General features: G+C 47.6%; 1 protein-coding gene across 2 annotated transcripts in view; it reads left to right on the top strand.

Moving 5' to 3' along the window:
- ADGRG4 (adhesion G protein-coupled receptor G4) overlaps nt 1–19,377 on the top strand; it is a 1,454,718-nt gene that overhangs the window by 463,717 nt on the left and 971,624 nt on the right. For both annotated transcript variants that reach the window (XM_086918649.1, XM_086918650.1), the window contains exon 9: nt 12,373–12,424. In XM_086918649.1, the coding sequence (XP_086774775.1) occupies nt 12,373–12,424 (52 nt within the window). The remainder of the gene's footprint in view (nt 1–12,372; nt 12,425–19,377) is intronic.

The raw sequence follows: 19,377 nt of genomic DNA, 5'->3' as shown, positions 1-19,377 counted from the left end.
GGAGGAACTTGCACTGTATTTTAAACAGACCCGTCAGATCCTTGTGGCCCCACAGATCTGCACCATATAGAATTGCAGGGTTGATTTTTGCGTCATAAATTTTAAGGACTGGTGTGACTCGCTTTGTAATAGATTTCCTTTGCTCGCTGAGTAGGCAGCCAGTAAGTCGAGCAAGTTTAAGATGTTGAGCATCAACTTGTGATTTCCATTTCAGGCGACTATCTAGCATAACCCCCAAATATGTCATGTTCTCTACTTGGTCCAATTTAACTCCGCCCATACTAACTGTACTCCGGACAGGGTGGTTCTTGGTTAGCACCATGAATTTGGTTTTCCCAACATTCACCTTAAGGTCGCTGATGACACAGAACTCCTCGAAGCGGTCCAAGGCCCGCTGTAATCCGCTGCGTGTTCTGGAGAGGAGTAGAGTGTCATCAGCAAAGATGAGCATCGGGAATCGCTGTCCAGCCAGCATGGGGGCGTCAGTTGGGGTCATTTCAAAAAATTTTACAACTTGATCAATGAACAACAGGAAAAGAGTAGGTGCCAAAACACAGCCCTGGCGGACGCCACGGGTGACTGGGAAGGGTTCTGTTACCTGGCCCTGTCCACCCCATCTTACCCTGGCAAAGTTGTCCATATGCAATTTAATTATCAGGTCAAGCAGTTCTGTTGGCATCCCTAAAGTCTTCAATACTCCCCACAATTTCTCCCTCGGTACGAGATCGAAGGCGGACTTCAGATCGATGAACGCTGCGTAGATGGTACCACCGCCAAGCAGCACCACCTTCCAGTAGATCAGACAAAATCTGAACACCTGGTCGATGGTGCTGGTTCCCGATCTGAAGCCCGCCTGCATTGGGGATAAGATGTTCTCCATCTCGATCCATCCCTGGACCCTGCCCAGGACCATGCGAGCAATGAGTTTTTGGATAGAGTCAATAAGACTAATCGGGCGATAATTACCCGGATCAGACCTATTGCCCTTTTTATAGATCGGGAGGATCTCCGCCCCCTTCCAAGATTTGGGTATGCCTGCACCTGCGGCTATGGAGTTTGCCACCATGACAATGTATGGTATCCACAGGGTAGGGTTAGCTTTGAACAAGTCAGCAGGTATAAGGTCCATACCTGGCGCTTTCCCCCGCGTGGTACAATTTAGTGCAAGCTCAACCTCTCCTTCTGTGAAGATGACGATCTCACTTTGGGTTGTAGGGTGGGGTGTCTCTTCTGATGTACTAGAAGGGATAGGGTTGACTGCACAGAACTGAGATGCATAGAAGGTCACCCATTCATCGGGGGGCACATGGTTTGTGGGGATACGTCCGTCCGGATCCTTCCCCCATTTGACTATTTCCCAAAATTTGATGGGGTTATTAGACGTGGAGGCTACCAAGAGGTCGGACCAATATTTGTCCTCCCACTCTCTTTTGGCTTCCCCTTGTATTTTCCTGTAGGATGATCTAGCAGCTTTCACAAAGCTAGCATTCCGGGACTTAACTGCTTTAACTAGGGCAGTATGAGCTTCCCTGCAGTTTTTGTTATACCATTTGTGGGGACGGGTAGGTACTGTATTGTTTCCCTGTCTGCAAGGTTGCGAGAGCAGGATTTTTAAGTCCTCAAAGCAACGATTGTGGAGACTGAGGATAGGGTCAGCTTCTCTGGTATTATCCCCCAACACAGCGTGGGTCAGCATTTTATTAAGAGTATTGTTAACCACACTGGTAATCTCGTTACTCAATAGCTCATCCCCCACAATTTTGGACCATTTTACCCTCTTCCTATCATTAGTTAGGAGGGTGTCCCCTGTCTGAGTGATACCAGGTTCTTCTAATCTTGCTAGACCTGGCATCTTTAATTGCAAACTCAAGGGATTGTGGTCGCTTTCTGGGCGGGGGGTTACCTCCATGTCCAGCATCAGAGACCAATCTTCCACTTTCAGCAAGATGTAATCAATACGGCTTTTTCTTAGCCCGTTGTCAAAAGTACAGTTGGCTCCCTGGTCTGATTTGGTTCGGCCATTACAGGCCCGAAAGCCACTATTTAGACAAAAGGCCGTCCAATTCACCGCTGCCTCAGTGGCAGGTACTGGTTTAGAAATCAACAACTCAGGTATGCCCCAGACTGCATCCTCCACAGAACCCCAACAATCCCCAGGGTCTAACAGGGGTTCAAAACAACAATTTAGGTCCCCAGCAAGCAGGCAAACATTGGTACAATCAAGGGTGGCCAGAGCAGATTCTAATACCTCCAACAATGGTGGCGTACGGCCACCTGGCAGACCTCGAGCATATATGTTTAGCAAAATCAAGTCCCGATGGCCAGACTTTCTCAGCCTAACAATAAGCAGATCCGGGTTTGGTACACTTATCTCCGAAATGCAATAACCCAGGGATTGTCTCACCCAGATCAGTAACCCCCCGGAGGCTCGCCCTTTGGGGTTCCCAATAACATTACGAGTGGCTGCTTTATAAAAGTTTACATATCCCTGCTTAAAATACGGGTCGGCAGCCCAGGTTTCCTGGAGTAAAATGACATCGTATTTGTCCGTGAACTCGAGCCAGTCACCAGAATGGATACGACTTTTGATCCCAGCAATGTTCCAGGACACTAACGCAAGAGTTTCCGGTGTGGGTACCATAGGGAAGGTCACCACCTCGGAAGCTACAAGCCTGTCCTGTCCTATCCCGGCTTCCAGTCCATTTCCAGGTCCCCCCAAGAGACTATGATCAACCAACAGCCAAGGGGTTCCCCCGTCCCTTAGAGATGGTGTATCCCTCTCTGTTGGGACTGGGACCCTTTTGCACTCCTCTGCCATGACTGTAAGTTGGATGGGCACCTTACCCTGTCTCTTGTCTCCAACCTCAGAGGGGGCCATTTCAGCGGGATCGAATGTTAGGGGTGATTTGTGGAGTCAATCAATGGCCTCCAAATCAGACAGTGGACCGAAGCGGTTAAATAAAGGTGGGAAGATTGGTAGGTGCGGTGTCATAGGGTAGTTCTTAGTGATGGTACGACCCTGTTTGGGGGCCCTTTGTGAGTGAGCCTGTCTTTGAGGATAGAAATAGGAGAGGTCTAACGTTTGAACATCCCCCTGCCTGGCAAACCTAGCTTCACGACAGATTGTGTCCACTACCCAGGAGTCCCTGAACGATATTAAAATACAATCACCCTCCAAATCCTTGGTGCTCTGACCCACCCAGTCAACCCTTCTTACGAATAGTATTTCTGTTGGCGAGGATGGAGGCAGGGGTCTATATTTATTCAGCCAAAAGATAACCTTGTTACGCAGGTCATCATGGGTCTCCCTTTTGCCAGATGGTAGTGGGGCAACACCAGTCAGCACCATGGTATACGGTGTTGCCTCAATAGGGATATCAACCCGCGGCGTAGTATGCCTGGGTTGCTTCTTTGCCGGGGGATTTAAATTATTTCCATGGATCGCTGGGTGCCTATTAGTAGGGACACTCTGGGAAACAGTATTAGGTTTTACCTGGGGGGGTGGTTTGGTAGATTGGCGTCTAGCGGGGGTTTTATTCATCGTAGGTTTTGTCGTGTTTGAACGTTGGGGCACAGCCTTTGATACCTTATTTGGGGAATTTTTGTGAGCTCCCCCTTTATTGGTGTTGGGATTGTCTACTACTGGCCCTGGTGGATTATGATTGTTAACAGCGAGACTAAATGGAATGTTGGTTGTATTTGAGGCTACAGATGGTAGGGAAGATTTAGCTGACCCGGAATCTATGTCTGACAAAGACAATAATATAGCGGAGTTCGCATTTACTACGGCCTCCAGAGAGTTTATTTGCAGTGTCATTAGTCTGGTCCTCTCCAAAACAGGTGAAAGGAGGTTTTTTATTAAAGCCTCCATCTTTGCCAGCAAAGAATCATCACTGCTTAAACATGTTGGACATGGGTTTGAGGAGCCTAGGGAAATAAGGGAGGGGCATAAGGTGTTAGTCAGAGCATTTGTGCATTGATTTCCGCTTGGATGGTCTAGCCCTAGTGTGGGATTGCCAGCGGGGTCTTTTAATTTCGGCATCTTAGATTCTCTCCCTCCCTTGGAACTGGAGTCTTGTTTTCTTTTCCTTGAACCCTTGTCTATACCTGTAGAATCCGTGTGGACTGGGGCGTCGGGATCTACTTTGGGAGGGTCAGGGGATAAGTCGACAGAATCTGAGCTTTGTTTGATGTAATGACTATCCTGGGTTCCAAGATCTCCTGATACTTCATGGTCGTCCAGGGGATGTTTGGGAAAGTGTGTAGTGTGAGCGGGTGGATCTATCTCCTCGCTATCCAAGTGAACAATAGCTTCCGTGGTGTCTTGGTGTATACAGTTAAAAGCTGCGTGTGCTTGTGCAGATGACACGGGGCTGGGGATCTTGGCCAACCTACCTAACGAAGAACGTTTGCCACTGACCAAATCTAAGGAAAGACGCTTTTCCACCATTGCAATTTCCTTTTCAAGGATACCCGTGGCTCGTGTGATAAAAGCGTCTAATGGGCCTGATACCACTCCTGTGGGTGTTTGAATTTGGACATTACGAGTTTTACCAGATCTCAAAGCCATGATTTCCGGGCTAACACCAACTACAATAGTCGGACCTAAGTACACACTTTATATAACTGGAATTGTCGCTAGAAAATCCGCCCAGAAGACTGGACGATTATTCGGGAGCCCAGACACAAGTATGCCTATCTTACTTGTAGCACGGCAGTCCAGGGGTTTGGGGCCGGGGCCGTCCGCTGCCGTCCTCGAACGGCCTCAAACGGCCCGCTCTTAGCCCGGTCTTTGCTCCGGGCTGCGTCCCGCGCTGCGGGAAGGTTGGGCGAAGTTATACCCGTGTACAGGGAAGTGGGCGGGCCGCCAGGGAGAGCGGACCGGAAGTTGATCCCGGTCTGGCAGGGACTCCTGGGTGATGGAGTCCCTGACGCTCGCAGCCCTGCAGCCCTCTACCACTGACCAGCAAGCTTCGAGCAAGGACTTGGGCGGATGCCCCTTGCAGCGTCCAACAGCGATGCGGCACCCGCGGAGCGGGTGCGGCGAGGTCCGGGGTAGTCTCTCTCCTAGAACGGTGAGCGCGTCCTTGAAGTGCGCTGTTCACACAGTAACGAGTGTCCCACTGGTGCTGGGGGAAATTGACGATTTTAAGGTCTTTCAGTGGGCGGCCGCCAGGGAGAGCGGACCGGAAGTTGATACCGGTCTGGCAGGGACTCCTGGGTGATGGAGTCCCTGACGCTCGCAGCCCTGCAGCCCTCTACCACTGACCAGCAAGCTTCGAGCAAGGACTTGGGCGGATGCCCCTTGCAGCGTCCAACAGCGATGCGGCACCCGCGGAGCGGGTGCGGCGAGGTCCGGGGTAGTCTCTCTCCTAGAACGGTGAGCGCGTCCTTGAAGTGCGCTGTTCACACAGTAACGAGTGTCCCACTGGTGCTGGGGGAAATTGACGATTTTAAGGTCTTTCAGTGGGCGGCCGCCAGGGAGAGCGGACCGGAAGTTGATACCGGTCTGGCAGGGACTCCTGGGTGATGGAGTCCCTGACGCTCGCAGCCCTGCAGCCCTCTACCACTGACCAGCAAGCTTCGAGCAAGGACTTGGGCGGATGCCCCTTGCAGCGTCCAACAGCGATGCGGCACCCGCGGAGCGGGTGCGGCGAGGTCCGGGGTAGTCTCTCTCCTAGAACGGTGAGCGCGTCCTTGAAGTGCGCTGTTCACACAGTAACGAGTGTCCCACTGGTGCTGGGGGAAATTGACGATTTTAAGGTCTTTCAGTGGGCGGCCGCCAGGGAGAGCGGACCGGAAGTTGATACCGGTCTGGCAGGGACTCCTGGGTGATGGAGTCCCTGACGCTCGCAGCCCTGCAGCCCTCTACCACTGACCAGCAAGCTTCGAGCAAGGACTTGGGCGGATGCCCCTTGCAGCGTCCAACAGCGATGCGGCACCCGCGGAGCGGGTGCGGCGAGGTCCGGGGTAGTCTCTCTCCTAGAACGGTGAGCGCGTCCTTGAAGTGCGCTGTTCACACAGTAACGAGTGTCCCACTGGTGCTGGGGGAAATTGACGATTTTAAGGTCTTTCAGTGGGCGGCCGCCAGGGAGAGCGGACCGGAAGTTGATACCGGTCTGGCAGGGACTCCTGGGTGATGGAGTCCCTGACGCTCGCAGCCCTGCAGCCCTCTACCACTGACCAGCAAGCTTCGAGCAAGGACTTGGGCGGATGCCCCTTGCAGCGTCCAACAGCGATGCGGCACCCGCGGAGCGGGTGCGGCGAGGTCCGGGGTAGTCTCTCTCCTAGAACGGTGAGCGCGTCCTTGAAGTGCGCTGTTCACACAGTAACGAGTGTCCCACTGGTGCTGGGGGAAATTGACGATTTTAAGGTCTTTCAGTGGGCGGCCGCCAGGGAGAGCGGACCGGAAGTTGATACCGGTCTGGCAGGGACTCCTGGGTGATGGAGTCCCTGACGCTCGCAGCCCTGCAGCCCTCTACCACTGACCAGCAAGCTTCGAGCAAGGACTTGGGCGGATGCCCCTTGCAGCGTCCAACAGCGATGCGGCACCCGCGGAGCGGGTGCGGCGAGGTCCGGGGTAGTCTCTCTCCTAGAACGGTGAGCGCGTCCTTGAAGTGCGCTGTTCACACAGTAACGAGTGTCCCACTGGTGCTGGGGGAAATTGACGATTTTAAGGTCTTTCAGTGGGCGGCCGCCAGGGAGAGCGGACCGGAAGTTGATACCGGTCTGGCAGGGACTCCTGGGTGATGGAGTCCCTGACGCTCGCAGCCCTGCAGCCCTCTACCACTGACCAGCAAGCTTCGAGCAAGGACTTGGGCGGATGCCCCTTGCAGCGTCCAACAGCGATGCGGCACCCGCGGAGCGGGTGCGGCGAGGTCCGGGGTAGTCTCTCTCCTAGAACGGTGAGCGCGTCCTTGAAGTGCGCTGTTCACACAGTAACGAGTGTCCCACTGGTGCTGGGGGAAATTGACGATTTTAAGGTCTTTCAGTGGGCGGCCGCCAGGGAGAGCGGACCGGAAGTTGATACCGGTCTGGCAGGGACTCCTGGGTGATGGAGTCCCTGACGCTCGCAGCCCTGCAGCCCTCTACCACTGACCAGCAAGCTTCGAGCAAGGACTTGGGCGGATGCCCCTTGCAGCGTCCAACAGCGATGCGGCACCCGCGGAGCGGGTGCGGCGAGGTCCGGGGTAGTCTCTCTCCTAGAACGGTGAGCGCGTCCTTGAAGTGCGCTGTTCACACAGTAACGAGTGTCCCACTGGTGCTGGGGGAAATTGACGATTTTAAGGTCTTTCAGTGGGCGGCCGCCAGGGAGAGCGGACCGGAAGTTGATACCGGTCTGGCAGGGACTCCTGGGTGATGGAGTCCCTGACGCTCGCAGCCCTGCAGCCCTCTACCACTGACCAGCAAGCTTCGAGCAAGGACTTGGGCGGATGCCCCTTGCAGCGTCCAACAGCGATGCGGCACCCGCGGAGCGGGTGCGGCGAGGTCCGGGGTAGTCTCTCTCCTAGAACGGTGAGCGCGTCCTTGAAGTGCGCTGTTCACACAGTAACGAGTGTCCCACTGGTGCTGGGGGAAATTGACGATTTTAAGGTCTTTCAGTGGGCGGCCGCCAGGGAGAGCGGACCGGAAGTTGATACCGGTCTGGCAGGGACTCCTGGGTGATGGAGTCCCTGACGCTCGCAGCCCTGCAGCCCTCTACCACTGACCAGCAAGCTTCGAGCAAGGACTTGGGCGGATGCCCCTTGCAGCGTCCAACAGCGATGCGGCACCCGCGGAGCGGGTGCGGCGAGGTCCGGGGTAGTCTCTCTCCTAGAACGGTGAGCGCGTCCTTGAAGTGCGCTGTTCACACAGTAACGAGTGTCCCACTGGTGCTGGGGGAAATTGACGATTTTAAGGTCTTTCAGTGGGCGGCCGCCAGGGAGAGCGGACCGGAAGTTGATACCGGTCTGGCAGGGACTCCTGGGTGATGGAGTCCCTGACGCTCGCAGCCCTGCAGCCCTCTACCACTGACCAGCAAGCTTCGAGCAAGGACTTGGGCGGATGCCCCTTGCAGCGTCCAACAGCGATGCGGCACCCGCGGAGCGGGTGCGGCGAGGTCCGGGGTAGTCTCTCTCCTAGAACGGTGAGCGCGTCCTTGAAGTGCGCTGTTCACACAGTAACGAGTGTCCCACTGGTGCTGGGGGAAATTGACGATTTTAAGGTCTTTCAGTGGGCGGCCGCCAGGGAGAGCGGACCGGAAGTTGATACCGGTCTGGCAGGGACTCCTGGGTGATGGAGTCCCTGACGCTCGCAGCCCTGCAGCCCTCTACCACTGACCAGCAAGCTTCGAGCAAGGACTTGGGCGGATGCCCCTTGCAGCGTCCAACAGCGATGCGGCACCCGCGGAGCGGGTGCGGCGAGGTCCGGGGTAGTCTCTCTCCTAGAACGGTGAGCGCGTCCTTGAAGTGCGCTGTTCACACAGTAACGAGTTGAGAGTTAGATGAATTACTCAATTCAAAACTCCAGCAGACGATGATCTCCCTATTCATGAGGTGGTGGAGACTATGTATCTCACGGAGTGGAAAGAAATTGATAAGCCTAACTTTCCATGCTTTTTTGAAGTCCTTTGAGGAAAAATGTCCACAGATACCGAAAGTCTACTCAATATTATCAAATACTTCCCTGTCTTCTTAGGCTTCCGAATAAGCATGTTTATTGAATCCATATGCTAACAAAGTTGAAACATCATTGAAGAGGTCCTATGCAGCCTCTCAGTTTTCACTGAGGGCGGCAGCCTAGGCAGACCTCACAAATTGTGTTAAAAGACTTCCAATTATTGTTTAAAGCTATGCGTAAATAGAAAGATTCCATGGATCTTGAGGTTAAATTAGAGCTCTATGACTTTATTTCTGTTACATTATTAGATTTCTTGTGGTCCTTAGCAACAGAAGCGGGGGCTTCCATTGCAGCGCGTCATCAATTGTGGCTAAAATGGTGGAAATTAGACCAGTTGCAAAAATCCCTGATTCTCAGTTTGCCCTTTACAGGATGTAAGTGGTTCTCATCACAGCTAGATGATTTGGTCAAGAAGGCAGCTGAAAAACAAGAAAGTGTTGGAACCTTTTAGAACATACCCTACAAAGAAACCTTTTCTTCACAAGAAATGTAGTCAGGCCTTCAAAAATAAACAGACCTTTCGAGGCCAGGCTCATGGTCGGGGAGCTGTGTATGAGGAAAATCCTGACTGCAATTATAATCCCAGTGGCTGTATCAGCTCAATAAATCACAATCGATCAGATGCCATGGGAAGAAGAATAAGCCTCTTTTCCCATTCCTGGCATTCTTTAATAACAAATAAGTGGGTTCTGGACATTGTTTATCACAGGTTCGAATCCAATTTGTGAAACCCCCTAAAGAAAATATTTTGTTCGAACCCGACTACCTAATGATCAATTGAAATTAGAAGTGATACAACAGGGAGTGACAACTTTCCTGAAAAAAATGCAATCATCAGGGTATCGGAACACCTGCATCAGCACGGTTTCTATTGAATACTTTTAATGGAACCAAAAAGAGATGCCAGATTTCGTCCAGTGTTGGATTTGAAGAAACTCAGCAAGTATGTCAAGCATGTGACATTCAAAATGGTCACTCTCCAGCAGATAATCCCATCAATCTCTTAAAGTGATTAGATGGTCTGAATAGACTTGCAGAATGCATACTTTCACATTCCCATTCACGAGGATTTTCAAATGCTTCTTCACTTCATTGTCCTGCTGCTCAGACGCTCATCCTCCCCGAGGGTCTTTGACAGGGTACCATCTCTGGTTGTGGCTCACTTACAAATAGTTGGGGTACATATCTTTTCATACCTAGATGATTGATTTATTGTTGTTTCTTCTTTTTTCCAAGGCTGAGAAGCATGCTAATCAAACCATCCAGGTTCTCTCCTCTCTGGGGTTGATATTAAACAAAGACAAGTCCTGACTTCTGTCCAGACAGACAGTTCATGGATGCACTTTTCTACTCAAACGTGGCAGTAGTGTTTGTTCCAGAGGAGAGAATGTTAACTCTACACTGCTGCATCCAGGAACTGCTTCATCAGTCTGCAGCTTGAGTTAGACAATTGATCCACTACTTATAAACACCAGGTGCCAGTCATTGGGGATGGGGAGAACAATGGTAGATCAGGAAGCCCAAGGCATTTGGCTACTCATGGAAACAGACAACTCATTGAATTGGAGTGAGTAAGCAGCGATAGGAAATGCTTTAGTGACATTTGTCTTGCTTCTCTGCAACAAACCAGTTCTAATAAGGAACAAACAATTAAGTAACCAAGACATAGATAAACAGACAAGGGGACACACAATCCGACATGCTGGCATATCTTGCCAACTATATGCTAATGTGGAGAGAGTAGAATATACTGTCAATTCGAGCTGTCCAATGTCATCATTATTCCATTTTCAACTCAGTCTGCAGGTGTTTCACCTAGTGGCATGTCAATGTGGATCTCTTTGCATCCCCACCCAATGCTCTTATTCCAAAGTTTTGTACCAAGAAGTCGTGGGAATAGATGCCTCAGCCTTCCCTCCATTTCCCCGTCTTCAGAAGATGTTTCAGAGGATTTAGAGGGAGAGCATAGTGGTAATCCTCACAGCCCCATACTGGCAGAGACGTCCATGGTTTCCTCTGTTGTCCAGGTTTTCCATAGAACCTCCTCTGCATCATCTCTTTTCTTTGAGACCCCTTCAATTTCCTCTGTTAACATTCACTCAAATTCATATGGAAAAATGAACAGCTTGAAAGTTGAGAGGGCTGGCTTAGAGGAGATAGGGTGATCCAGATAGGTGGCATATTCAGTCAGCAAAGGAATCTTCTACCTTACTTTTGTTATTGGAGTACAGTGATGGGAGTTTACCCAGTTATGGGCAAACCTTTTAACATTTTGGATTTAATAAGTGATGACTGCAAAGGGTTGTCTCCATCCTCTTTAAATTCCCAGGGGGCAGTAATCAAGTCTTGTAGAGAGTCACAAGGCAGCCCATTCAGTGTCCCCTTTTGGTTAAAAAGGTTCTCAAGAGCTTCAGATACAACAAACAGTAGTGCCTGCTCCGATTCCTTCTTGGGATCTTTCTGCTGTACCAGAGGTTTTGCAGAAGGATCCATTTGAGCCATTAGAGCATGCTGATATTTTTTCGATGTCAGCTAAAGTTGCGTTTTTGATTGCTATTAGCCTCTGCAAGATGAAGGCGTGAGTTACCTTTGCTTTCATACACTTTCCCATATGTCAAATTTCTCCAGATAAAGATGTGTTGCGACCTAATGCAAATTTTAAGCCAAAATTCCAATTTGCCTTTCATACTAATCAGGAGATTGAACTTCCAGTTTTTGATGCTTCTGATAACATTCCATCTTCTTTAGATGTATGAAGGACATTACTGATGCAGCTAGAGTGAACAAAACCATTCAGAACCTCAGATTCTCTTTTTGTCTCTTATGGTTTGGCCTGTAAGGTAAAGAAAGGCTCCACGGCCATCATCAGTCGATGAGCAAAACAAGGTATTTTCAAACCCTACATTGCAGTGGGTTTGAAGTTACCTGGCAATGTGTTAGCAAGGTCAACACGAACAGTGGCGGCATCATGGACAGAGGCGAGGTGGTTTATTACTACATGAGATTTATAGAGCAACTACATTTACCTCATATCATACCTTTTTGTTTCACTACAAATTGGATTTGTCTTTCAAAGATTTGGATAGTTCTGGTTACCCAGTGTTAAACACAGCAATTAAATAAATTGTTGTTGCATGGGTCTGCATCATAAAATTGTGTCAGTGTATTGAGTGCTTGGACACATCCTCATATGTAAAGACTAGGATGAGGAGAATAAAAGACGTTGGGGTAATGAACTTACCTGCAATCTTCATTACCCCTAGGATAGCCCTCCTCTTCCTAACAACAACCCTCTCACACTCCCTTCTTGAGGCAAATTATATGTGGCTTTGATATTCACAGTAAGTGTGAGGTGAAGGGGAGGGTCCTTTATACTCATTGGTTGAGCTAGTTTGATAAAAATAAAAGGCCGCTTGGTAGCTTTTCTGTAGGGAGGGGGGACTGATAATACATAAGGGCTAGGATGAGGAGGGCTATCTTAGGGGTAATGAAGATTAATGGTAAGTCATTTGTTCATTTTATAACATGCAGAGTGTGGCTGGGATAGACAACAGAATCTGTCTGTGGGGATGTCATTGGTGCAACACAGTGAAGCCCACCAGAGTGGGCAGGTACATCTAAAGTGTAAAATGTAAATGAGGTGACTTTCTTTTAGAGGTATTTTGTAATAAAATATGCTCCATGTGTCTCACATTATTGTTTGTTTTAATGCAGGGTTATCCAGTTTCCAACAGTAACAAACAGATTGAGCAAGCAAAGCAACCAGGTACATTAATTTAAAGAATATATGTATTACTGCAGCACAATGCATTTATTATTTCTATAGATTCAAATGAATCTGCTACCTGTTTTAAACTGCAGCTTGAGTAGTTTAACTGCAAACATTGCAACATCTGCATGCATAATAGGCCATGGATATCACGGATTAACATAAATATGACTACAGTTCTCTTAAATATTTTCTGTTGGAGTGGTTGCAGCATGTTGAAGCAACCACTTAAAACCACTGCAGGTTTTACTACATTTCTGTAATCAAGCTTACCAGTACTACATTTTGCTAAATTCTGGGTGATAGCTTTCCAACATTAAAACAAGCCATCACACAACCTTGTCACACATGAGCAACTTCGCAGAGCAACAATGATGTAAATGTGCACCAGAATGTCTGCAGTTTCATACTCAACAAATGTTAAGATTAAATTTGTATGTGGTGTAAGCAAATATCCACAGTGTAAGAAATTAGATTCTTTTTTGGAGGGGTGACTGCTCATCAAGAGATAATCACAATGCTTGTCAGGGTGAACCATCAAAGTCACTAAATCACTTTGAGCTCAATCCCAAGGGCCCAGGACTGGATTGGCACCACTTGACAGAGCAGGACTCACAGCAGGCAGAGTCCATGTTGGCAGGTTGAAAAGAGAAATCTTTGATATCCATGAGACTTCAGAAACAGGAGACAAGCCAAAAAGCCCATGGAGATGCTTTGGTTTTGAGCTGAAGAGATTTCGGGCCTGTCCTTCTAACTCCCAGGCAAGAAGCAGCAGGTTGACACAGCAGACCCTCCTGGTAGAATATCCTCAGTTCCAGAAGTGTTCTGATTTGGTGGCATCAGAGGTCGAGTACTTATTCCCAGTTGGGCCTTTGAAGTGGGGGAGACTTCAAAGAGATGCTTTGAAGTGCACAGAGTCCCCTACTTTCTTGCCCTGGCTCCAGACTCACTACAGCGGAGTATACAGCCTTTGGGTAGGGACAGGACTCAACCCTTTCAGGTGTAAGTGTTATCTCCTCCTTTTCACCCTTCTCCAAAAAAAACATCGGCATGCAGATGGACACACAGTTATACCTATCCTTGCTTTATGTGTGTGTCTTCCTAGAACAAATGCAGGAAGCCAGCTGTCACCCACCCCAGACGTTTATTCCAGAGACAGGCACTAGGCACCAAATGGTTACAGTAAGAAAATGTCAAATTGTGATTCCAGAGACACTACATTTGGGGGTCCTATCTCTTTTCCAATGGAAACTATCCTTATAATTTTCAATAAGGCAATCCCAATGTTATTCTTTGTGAGAGATAGGCCTTGCCATACTGAAAAATAAAAGTAAAAGTATTTGGCTGCCAGGGCACGAGAAACCTAAAAGTACATGTCCTATGTTTCTAAATACACTTCTCCCTGCCCATGGTGTGTCCAGGGCCTACCTTAAAGCTGAACTATATGTAATAAAAAGGATGTTTTCGGCCTGGCAAGGAGGCTAACTTGCCAGCACACACAGGCTCTGCAGTGGCAGGCCTGAGACATGTGTAAAGTGGTACTTAAGTGGATAGCACAATCAATGCTGCAGGCCTACTGATTTACAGGTCCTGGGCTCATGTAGTGCACTTTACTAGGGTCTTAGAAGTAAATTAGATATGCCAATTGTGGTTACCATGTTTTAAGCTAAGAGCACCTGCCCTTTAGCACTGGCTAGCAGTGGTAACGTGCTCAGACTCCTAAAACCATCAAAAACCAAGTCAGTAAAACAGTAAAAACAGGAGGTCCAAATGCAAAAATTCAGGAGAAACCATGTCAAAGGATGCCAGGTTTGACAAATCCCAATTCACCACAAGTGTACACTTTGGAAGCCCCTTAGGATCTCAGGGGAGGCACTTAAAGACTCACTGGGTGTTAGGGAAATTTCAATCCAGGTTTAGTTGCCACTGGTCAGCTAGAGAATTGAAGGAAAATGCCCCTTGTAGCTTGTTGTATCCCTGTATCTTGAACAGAAGTTCAGCCTTATGACCCTTAGAGTCCTCTTAGTTGTCCTGGGTAGAAGAGGGATTCCTCTCATGTCGCATAGAGCAGGTCCAGTCCTCTTCTGTTCTTCCTTCACTCTAGGAATGTTCTGAAATGGGTGCTTGGAGGTGCCACATTTATGCCTGGCACGAGTTAGTTGGTGAGAATGACCCCTGACCAATCAACCCTGACCTTTGGACCATGACCAATGGAGTAAACCCTACTCACTTCAGCCAACTGAACTCTGGGTCTGAGAGCTGTGTGTTTGTGTGTGGTTAGTATACCATGGTAATTCTAGTGTCCTACAACATCAAACACAAAAACAGTTTAAGGCTGCCACTGTACCCACAATAAACCCAGAGACAGATGTCCGGTAGTAGGGAAGTAGTGTTTTTCAGCAACCTGACAGAGTAAACACAAGACTTGTTTTTGGTATCCTGTTTCCCTTCCTTTCAAGTGTGCCCCCAGTGTTCTATGTCAACTCACCTGACGTGTGAAACAGGATTTAACACTCAAGCAGGAAGTGACTCTGCAATGTCAATAAGAATGCTCACCGCTCCCACCATGCATAACATGGGGAGTTCAAATTAGTCATCTATGCCCATTCAGGTCAGCTTATTGTTTGCTCCAGGGAGGCATTTCCCACCCTTTCCATACCTATTCAAATGCTAATCAGTGGCTGTTGGGATAAATTTGAGAGCAAATGCAAATTAGTCTCCTGGAACTACAGGCAGGAACAGGGTAACTTTCTAAAAGTTTCTTTTCCTTAAGATTTATAAAAAATCTGACTTCATCATTAAATAGGATTTTTAATAACTATCAAAAATAATTGTTAATTATTTTTCTAGTTTCCCATTCCAGAGATATAATATTTTTTTTAAAATCTGTACCCTGGTTTTCTACATAGGACAGCCAAACCTGTCACAGTGAAAAATAGCCTGCGAGTGCTTGTCCCTGTAACAACACATTAACATTAAATTTTTTACATATCCTACATCAAAATACCATGCACTTTGCCTACACGGGGTGACATTAATATTTAGAATGGAGATTTTGACCTGTCAAAAAGGTTTATTTTGACAGGCTGTATTACAGTGTTTAACATGCCATAGTCAGGTGGCACTGCTTGGCCTGAAGCCATGTTTTACACTGTTCCTTTAGGAGATGGTACAATAGGTGCTGTAGTCCAGGAGTATTATTTAACTTACTGGCTATGGGTACATTTTGCAATATACACTAGGGACTTATATGTTAGTTAAATATATTATGTAGGGGTATGCCAGCATGACCATGTTTAATGGGGAGAAGAGACATTTTACCACTGGTTAGCAGGGCTAAAGTGCACAGAGTTCTAGAGCCAGAAAAAAGATAGGGTCCAGCAGAAGGCAAATAAAATGATGGGTTGAACTCTCATAAAAAAAATTCTTTCATTCACATAGGTCTCATTCAGAAACATTTTGGAGTCATGCATCTTATTTACGACTGCAATAATCCTGATTTCAGCAAACTCCTACACAATCTATAGTGAACTCCTACGCAAGGGTGAAATCTGTTAGCGGTGGGCGGTTTTTTTCACTCTACTGGCGGAATTGGAGAAATTTTGGCCATCATATGAAAGGCAACAACCTAGGTAATTACAGTTAGCTTGTCATATAGAAAATCCGCAGAGAGGAAAGAAAGAAGTGTATTTCACGTTCTATAGTTTATTAATATTCTCATTTAAAAGAAATAAAATACATATTACATAGAAGTATATTCTTCTACAGCAACATATCAATATACTTCAACAAAGAAATATCAGTCACAAAATTATACAAAGACTATTGAATTGGGAAATGAATTAAAAAGTGGCACAATTCACGACGCGCGTTTCGACGACCAGCGCCTTCTTCAGGAGTAGCCACGTACTACAGACTTTCTAAGTGTTGTCAGCTCAACAGGATACGGAGCCAGTAATCCTTCTTTTAAAACAGATGAAATAAATAATATCTCAATTTCTAATATATATCTTCATCCACGAAACTTCGGATGTGTCGAAGTTTTGCAGTTTTCTACTTTTAGTCCAGCAACTTCTATTCTTATAGTAGCGATGTTAAAATTTCTTTTTAGAGAAAATTCTGGAAGAAGGGACTTTATGATCGTATTTTGATTAGTAGTATTCCAGACCGCCAGTTACCTGGCAGTTTTTTAATTTTACGATATGCCTCCAGGATAACTTAGAAGATAAAAAATGCGCTCTGCGCCGTGTATCGATAGCGGGAAAAGGAATCCTCCTGATGTGAGGTAAATTATCGGTGTTCCACCGCTTTTAATGTACGATTCAAATGGACCGAAGGCAGGGGACTGAATACATCATCTTACAAAGGATCTTCTAAATTATCCCGGAGGCATATCGTAAAATTAAAAAACTGCCAGGGGAAGAATGATGTGCAGGAACTGGCCGGGAGACTCACACGGACAGTCCAAAGACAGTGCTTTGCACGCCACCCTACGTGTGCTGTATATCCTTTTTTCAAATTGGATTTTTTCCTTTTCTTGTTTTTTTTTGTTATCTTTTGGTGCTTTGTATTTTAGAGTAATTTAATTTGCAGGTTTGACAGTTGAGGGGGGTGGGTGACAGACATCTCTTGATCCCAGTGACAAAGTTGGTCATGTTGACCCGTGGGGGAGTCGATTGGGTGGGGGCTGAGTGTGGGGTGAGGGTGAGGGAGGGATGGAAGGGTGAGTTCATTATGGTTTTTTGGGATGGGGATAAAAAAGAGGAATGTGTCACGTAAGAATGTATCGGTTGAGGTCACTCAGGGGAGTGAGGGCACGAAGTGGGAAGAGGCGCGGGAGAAATACAGATGTTGCAAGAATGACAGTTAATCATTCCCGTATTCAGTTCTATCATGGAATGTCAATGGGATGGGTAACAAGGTAAAACATGGACTGGTATCCGCATATTGTAAAAGGCCGAAACCGGATGTGGTCCTCCTACAGGAAACACAATTAAAGGGCACGAGATGTAATTTTTTGGGCCACTGACCATACACTATTCTGGCGCATGCAGGTTTCTCCACCGGGCAAGAGGGGTCGCTAAATTAATTAAGAAAAATCTGGCATTTAGGACATAATGCACCTGGAGTGACCCTAACGGGATGTATGTGGCAGTGCAAGGCCTATAGGGGAAATACAAAAGATTGATTACCTAGCGAGGGGTCTTTTGGACCACTCACCTCTATGGTTAACAATTGGTGTGCAGTCACAATACCAACATAGAAACTGGAAGTTGAATGGGTGGGAACTACAAGATCCACAGGTGTCCCAGGAGCTTAGAGTGGACACAGAGTTTTATTTCTGGGAAAATGTAGGGTTGGTAGACTCCGCCATTAGTCTGTGGGAAGCCTACAAAGCAATCCTCCAGGACAGGGCTCAAAACATTATGGCACATAAGAAACGCAAAGAGACCGAGGAGGTAGAGAAATTGGAAATCCGGCTCCTACAGGCCGAGTCTCAAGCCAGCACAGGAGGTGATGTCTCCAGGTTAAGACAGCTTAAACTTTTGCAGCATGAGTATCTCTTGCTAGCCAAAAAAGATGTGCAACTCGCGATACAAGCCATGCATTGGAGACTCTATGATGCCAGTGATAAAGCTGGTAGATTGCTTGCCTAGCTCAGCCGGAAAGAGATGGAAAGCTGATGGGTAGCCCAAATTGAAAAGGAAGAGGACCAGGTTCACAAGACCCCAGATGGAATAGCACATGCTTTCACTGGATATCACGAGGCTTTTTATGCTAAGAGACCTCTAGCGGGCACCAACAAGATCCACACATATTTACAGTCTATGCAACTTTTCTGACTAGAGTCCAATGACGTGCAGGTGATGGATGCAAAATTGACAAAAGAAGAAATTGTAGGAGCCATCGGCCAGTTGAAAACAGGGACATCTGCTGGGCCCAATGGGCTCCCGCTGGAATTTTTTAAACAGCATGGTGCACTTTTCAGCACGCATCTCCTGCAGATGTATCTCGAGGCGCGGGAAAGGGGTGCACTTCCTGAAGATCTGAGGACTGCCACTATCATGGTGATACCCAAAGAGGGGCGGCCGCTACAGAAATGTGGTTTGTATAGGCCCATTTCCCTCATAAATATGGAGACGAAGATTTTGGTCAGAATTCTGGCTAACAGATTGACCACGGTTATAACAGGAATTATTCATAGGGACCAGTCGGGCTTTATGCCTCGCAGGTCAACGAGACTCGATCTTAGACGAATCACCAACTGGTTGGAGTGGGTACAACATAGGACTGACCTGCACCTCATATTATTCCTAGACGCCGAGAAGGCATTCAACACCGTACATTGGCCGTTTTTAATGGCTGTACTAGAGAGACTGGGATTTGGTCCTGAGTTCAGGAGATGGATAGCTCTTCTGTAGGAAGGACCGTTAGCTAGGGTCAGATTCAATGGGGTGATGTGCCGGATATTTGCGATCGAAAGGGGCACTAGACAAGTTTGCCCATTGTCCCCACTACTATTTGCAATAGTCCTGGAACCCCTGGAATGCATTATACGTGCACATCCACACATAAGTGGCTTTTGGGTGAATGACAAGGATGATTTGGATGAACGCATTACGCTATATGCTAATGACATACTGCTATATGTTATACGCCCAGAAACAACGTTACCTAATATTGTAGAGAGCTGTGAGGACTATGGCAGGTATGCGGGGTACAGAATTAACTGGGAGAAGTCAAGTGTATACACGATAGAGCAAGAGGTCGAGAATAGTGTTTATCCCAGACAACTACTGGTCGCAACCACAGGGATAAAATATCTAGGTATCCACATTACGCTAGACAGGCAACTGGCACTGGAACTAAACTTGTACAGGGTACTGGGGGAATTCCGTTTAGATGCGGATCAATGGGCCTCCCTACCACTAACACTGCTTGGAAGAACA

Source organism: Lissotriton vulgaris, chromosome 4_1 (assembly GCF_964263255.1).
Source record: "Lissotriton vulgaris chromosome 4_1, aLisVul1.2, whole genome shotgun sequence".
Classification (NCBI taxonomy): Eukaryota; Metazoa; Chordata; class Amphibia; order Caudata; family Salamandridae; genus Lissotriton; species Lissotriton vulgaris.
This window is presented reverse-complemented; position numbering and strand designations above follow the sequence as displayed.